Source organism: Mizuhopecten yessoensis, unplaced genomic scaffold (genome assembly GCF_002113885.1).
Source record: "Mizuhopecten yessoensis strain PY_sf001 unplaced genomic scaffold, ASM211388v2 scaffold10879, whole genome shotgun sequence".
NCBI lineage: Eukaryota > Metazoa > Mollusca > Bivalvia > Pectinida > Pectinidae > Mizuhopecten > Mizuhopecten yessoensis.
The window spans coordinates 555,870-562,405 of NW_018408767.1; the positions used below are offsets into that span (position 1 = coordinate 555,870).

A 6,536-nucleotide genomic window follows, 5' to 3' on the forward strand; every position below is an offset into this window, starting at 1 on the left:
GGGATAGAGCTCACCAAAGTTTGCAAATGAAAATGACCTCAACCTACTTTAGAGGTCACAGAGGTCAACAACATTTTAATGGATTTGTTCTTGAGAACTAAAAGGAATGGATTCATAAGATTTGGCTGGTAGCTTTTTGGAATAGAGCTAACCAATTTGAGAAGGAAAATGACATTGACCTACTTACAAGATCACAGGGAAAAATATGTCAAGCAACTTCTGAAGAAGAATCAAAAAGCATAGAATCTTATAATAATATTTTGCTGGTAGTTTCAACAGATGGAGCCAACAAAGTTTGCGAGGGAAATATTTATAGTGCAATATAATATTTAATGAGAATATTTTGCTATGACTGCTTAAATATTCAGGAGAGCGATACAGGCCCTCTTGGGCCTCTTGTATATGATTACAGGTTACTACCAGGAGTTGGGCTGTATGAACCAGATACTGTCTCTATCCATGCAGATCAACTCCGACTTACACAACCTGTCGGACCATAAGTATATTGCCCACCAGCTGGCCATTCTTTATGTAAGTGTTTTGTAAGTTGTAAGAGCTTTCCTTGTTAAAACTATTTGAGGAATAAATAAATGTGATCCCCCGGCTTCACGAATTATTTTTTCACTAGACTTACATTATTAGCAATTATTTTAGATCCCACTGTTTAGGTATTATTTAGATATTATATATAATATAAATACTATACATATATAAATAATATAAATACAATATATAACCCAATTGTGTTGAGAGGTCTGTACAATTTAATCAAATAAACAAATTTATAAAAACTTGGTATAAACTGGTTTTTGGACACATTAAATACCTGCAGAAGTAAACTATGTTTATTTTCTTCAGCAATCGGTGACATCGTTGGATGCAGCCTGTATGGAGACCTATAAGAAGAGTATAGAAGATAATTTTAAAGTGGTGAAAGCCTCCCTGAATGAGGACGGAGACGGGACCAGACTGCTGAGTAACCAACACAGAGAATGGTTAGCATCAGTAGATTTAGGTTCATTGCATGTTGCAAAGTGCTTATAAAATTAATATGAAACTTCTCCTGAATTATATTAAAGAATTAAAGCCATTGTACTTTAATGAAAAACAACCATTGTTTCTGGGTATTAAACCCAAAACTAAGCTATTGTTTTATCAAAAATCGTTTTTTCGTATTCTACCTAAAACCAAACCATTACATTACAGTAAAACATGTTTAGTACGAACACTCCTATTTTGATTTCATGGGTGTAGCTAAATGATTCTGATTTTCCAGCTCATCTCCCTCTTACGTCTATGTAATCATATGATCATGGCGACTTCTATGAAATTATAGCGAATTATTGTCTATTAAGAAGCAAATCAGCGGTCCCCTCAGGTGAAATTCAGTGTTATTTCAATACTGTAGTACGAACCCAATTTCCTAAATTGGAAGTCACACTCCAGACTGCAGTGATTGTGACCAGGGTCACAAGAGACCCCCGAGGGGCACCTGTCAGCTACTTGCTTTTATATCAAAATTATACAACTACTGAACACAGTTATAGGTGTTTGGTTGTTTATCCAACAAAAATGTATATGCTTTGTGCGTGAAATAATAACACCACTGAGTACAGTGAATTATGTTTTCGGTGACATTCTAAGTGTTGAGTTGAGACTGAGGCTGCTGAGATCAAAGTCACCTTGGCGAATTTCGTTAATATCGACTGTGATGTTATTAACACAACAGATATGTCAAATATTGAGGTTGTGTAGGATGTACTCAATGTTTCTGACAGTGAGGAAGTGAAAGTTTAGGGAGAGGAGATTCAGACACAAGTGTTGCAAGGGCGAGTGCTAATATTAACGAGATACCTTGTTTTCTCGAGGCCGTGGTCGGTACAGGTGTAGCTTTATCGTTGTTTCAAGTTACAGCAAAAAGCGATCAGACTTCTTCAAACAAGCACTATGCTGTGAGCATCATGTGCATCTAAGACATGTTGAGATAAAGAAGAACACTCCCGATGATTTGTGTTCACGTTGATTTATATATATTTTCATATAGCAATGTTTTTTAAAAATAACAAAAATTTGCTGAACAAACTGATTAAGTAGGTCTCTTGGGATTGATTATAACCGTGTTTTACTGTATACTGAAAACAATAATTTTGTATTTTACCAAAGTCAAAACAATGGAATTATGCATTAAAACGTTTTGTTGAATAACTCTAAACCCAAACAATGGAATTATGCATTAAATCGTTTTGTTGAATAACTCTAAACCCAAACAATGGAATTATGCATTAAAACATATTGTTGATTAACACTAAAACCAAACAATGGAATTATGCATTAAAAAATTTTGTTGAATAACACTAAAACCAACCTGTGGTACAATGTACTATAACATAGATCTACCAGTTTGTTACATCAAAGGCCAAATTATTGTATGATAAAATTCTAATTGTAGTATAACTAACTCTAAAACCAAACAATGGAATTATGCATTAAATCGTTTTGTTGAATAACTCTAAAACCAAACAATGGAATTATGCATTAAACCGTTTTGTTGAATAACTCTAAAACCAAACAATGGAATTATGCATTAAAAAATTTTGTTGAATAACACTAAAACCAACCTGTGGTACAATGTACTATAACATAGATCTATCAGTTTGTTACATCAAAGGCCAAATTATTGTATGATAAAATTCTAATTGTAGTATAACTAACTCTAAAACCAAACAATGGAATTATGCATTAAACCGTTTTGTTGAATAACTCTAAACCCAAACAATGGAATTATGCATTAAATCGTTTTGTTGAATAACTCTAAACCCAAACAATGGAATTATGCATTAAAACGTTTTGTTGAATAACTCTAAAACCAAACAATGGAATTATGCATTAAAACGTTTTGTTGAATAACTCTAAACCCAAACAATGGAATTATGCATTAAACCGTTTTGTTGAATAACTCTAAACCCAAACAATGGAATTATGCATTAAATCGTTTTGTTGAATAACTCTAAAACCAAACAATGGAATTATGCATTAAATCGTTTTGTTGAATAACTCTAAAACCAAACAATGGAATTATGCATTAAAAAATTTTGTTGAATAACACTAAAACCAACCTGTGGTACAATGTACTATAACATAGATCTACCAGTTTGTTACATCAAAGGCCAAATTATTGTATGATAAAATTCTAATTGTAGTATAACTAACTCTAAAACCAAACAATGGAATTATGCATTAAATCGTTTTGTTGAATAACTCTAAACCCAAACAATGGAATTATGCATTAAAAAATTTTGTTGAATAACACTAAAACCAAAAAATGGAATTATGCATTAAAACGTTTTGTTGAATAACTCTAAAACCAAACAATGGAATTATGCATTAAAACATTTTGTTGAATAACACTAAAACCAAACTGTGGTACAATGTACTATAACATAGATCTACCAGTTTGTTACATCAAAGGCCAAATTATTGTATGATAAAATTCTAATTGTAGTATAACAAAAGTAATTTTGTCATTTCTTTTCTGTCAGGTTGATCAATTTGACATGCAGTATCGTGCAGATATTGACATCATTCCCAGCTGAACTCACCCAGGAGATGGTCCAGCCCAGTCTAGCCCTGTACCAGACGTGATTGATGCCAAGCCATACTCGTCGTGATCTACGCTGTGAAATACTTTATATGTGTATTGATTTTTTTAGGTTAATGATTTTTTTTAATAGAAAGTAATATGGCTAATTAGAAGTGGGTTGTTTTTTTTGAAACAAAATCTCATGTCTAGGATTCCTGTTATTGTCACATTTAGGATTCCTGTCATTGTCACAGTTAGGACTCATGTTATTGTCACATTCAGGATTCCTGTTATTGTCATTTCTAGGATTCCTGTTATTGTCATTTCTAGGATTCCTGTTATTGTCACATTTAGGATTCCTGTTTTGTCATATTTAGGATTCCTGTTATTGTCATATTTAGGATTGTTGTTATTGTCATATTTAGGATTGCTGTTATTGTCATACTTAGGATTCCTGTTTTGTCATAATTAGGATTCCTGTTATTGTCTCAGTCATGGACTCATGTTATTGTCATGTATAATACTCCTCTTATTGTCACAGTCAATGACTCCTGTTATTGTCACATTTAGGACTCATGTTATTGTAACATTTAGGACTCCAGTTATTGTCATGTCTAGGCTCCCTTTATAGTCATGTCTAGGACTTCTTTTAATTTCATGTCTTAGATAAATTTAAGTAGAGTGGAATCAACTTTTAAATCAATAGCCCAAACTTAAACTTCAACAGTGAATATCTGTAAAGCTTAAGCTCTGGTTTCCTAAAAACAAATGTGGTTTTTTTTGTTGAATTTCAGCCTATGAAACATTGTTGATTTTTTGTGTGTTTTTAAAACCTATTTTACATCATATCACAATTAACATTATCCTTGTTTAAGGAAGTCTCTTCCCCTCAATATATATAACCCTGATCGCTATGAAATTATGTCTCATGATTATGTTACCTAAAACATAACTTGTCTTTTTTTTTACCAAGGGTCAGTTATTTCAGTCTGAATTATCTCATAATTGAGGACATAGATCTCATTATCAAGGACCTTTATAAAACAAATACTCTGATGTTGTTTTGTTATCTTAATTTCCATCAACATCATGATAAAGTTGTAGTGCTATAGAGACATGATTATGTAGAAATGTCCAGTGTTTATTGTATAGAAAATTTGATTGTACAAAGTGCTAGGTCTCATTATTTACAGAATCCCAAGTTGTTACTGCAGAACCTCTCTAATCCACCACTACAATTTTCACTTTAGGCTTTGTAGCAAATTCTTAAAAACTTTGGATGATCGATTTTTTTTGCTCCTTCCTTGATGAAATTTGAAAAAAAACACTATTTTTTCTTTTAATATGAAAGAAATTGTCATAATATACAATCTTAGATCTGAACTACATCTTACATGATAATTTCATATCCTCAATATACACACAGCAATAACCCCACAATCAAAAGGTATACAAAAATGTCAATATCTGTACCATCATACCATGTTCTTTAATGTTGTAACCATGTCTAACAGCACAATTGACTCAATTTGTGACAGAAAAAGTAGTTTTCTCATTTGGGAGTCTCGTCACTGGTTCTGGTGACCTTCTGTACTAGCTAATTAACGTCATTTTTGTGCGAAGTGTTTCAAGCTTAATAACACAGTATTAAGAACAGAAGTTGAATTGGAGTTATTTTCTTTGTATTACAACCTAGAAACAGGAATTGCATATTTTTGAAATTGAAAATACTGGCTTAATATATTAACCCTTTACTAACAGAAAATATTAAACAAAAAACATTATCAGAAGAATTTAATTGAAAATTGTTACATTAAGGTAAGAATTGTCTCAAATATAACATTCAGTTTATATGTAGTGGAGAGGGTACCAGATGTTAGGATATTGAGGTTCTGTTAATGTTTTTGTTGTCACACCATTGTTTTTAAATGATTCAAGCTGAGTGGAATCTCTTTAAACTACATGACTTGTATATACAATCTCAATAAGATGATAATAAGGTCACATTGTGCACTCTAAAATATGCATGTCTGATGTAGTATTCTATAGATGTTAATTGTATCAGTATGCAATATTCAGCTAAATGATTTGTCAGAATTCTCAATTTATATATTACACTTCAAAAGTGAATCAATTTGAATTCCATTGAAACCAAAGTATGATGAATCTGAAATCCAGTAGGTGTTTTGAAGGTAGTTAGTTGCCTTGTGATTACATGTACTTATATTTGTCTTAGTTGCCGATAGGTGTTAACAAATAAGGATGTACAGCTGTATAGGTCTTGTATAAGTAAACTATACCATAGATGGTAGGAAAATGTTCACTACTAGTTCCTCAATAGTCTGTTTTAGACTAGTCAAGGGAGAAAGCACAAAGGCAACTATTACAAGGATCTATATAGATAACGTTTTCTAAAAGAGACCAGCAGATTGTGGAAATCAAGAAATCCTTCATTATAGATGGGCAGAATTGGGGCAATCACAATACACAGCCATATCGTATCACAATACAGAAATGAAATATGGCTGTATCATAATATTTATTAATAATTTAATCTTGCTTGTAACAAGCATTTCCATTGGCTGAAAAATTTATGTTATCATCCCATAACGTAAAAAGATGACGTCAACATTTGTAACGTCGCTTTTGATAGGTTGATACAGCGGCGCAATAATTTCTAAGAGAAAAGAGTCCATCAATAAAATTGGATTTCCACAGGGATTGTGTATAGTAGATTAAATTATAAGGATTAACTTGAATATATTTTTCATGTTATGGAGCTATAACCCATGGGCCTTAACGGTCACCTGAGTCCTACAGTATTTATTTTTGTTGTTGAAATATGTACCAATTTGAGTAAAAAATAGTTAAGTATAATGTTAACTTAACTTTGTCAGGACCATGAGCTGATCATTCCTAGACCGATTTTAAATAAGATCGGCCTATTAGAAATTGT

The 6,536-nt window shown here is 32.0% G+C and overlaps 1 protein-coding gene across 1 annotated transcript in view; it reads left to right on the forward strand.

Moving 5' to 3' along the window:
- LOC110463240 overlaps positions 1-6,287 on the forward strand; it is a 14,087-nt gene extending 7,800 nt beyond the window's left edge. The window contains exons 6-8 of the mRNA XM_021517674.1: positions 413-531; positions 859-995; positions 3,540-6,287. Coding sequence (XP_021373349.1) covers positions 413-531; positions 859-995; positions 3,540-3,642 — 359 coding nt within the window. The 3' untranslated portion in view covers positions 3,643-6,287. The remainder of the gene's footprint in view (positions 1-412; positions 532-858; positions 996-3,539) is intronic.
- The last annotated feature ends 249 nt before the right edge of the window (positions 6,288-6,536 follow it).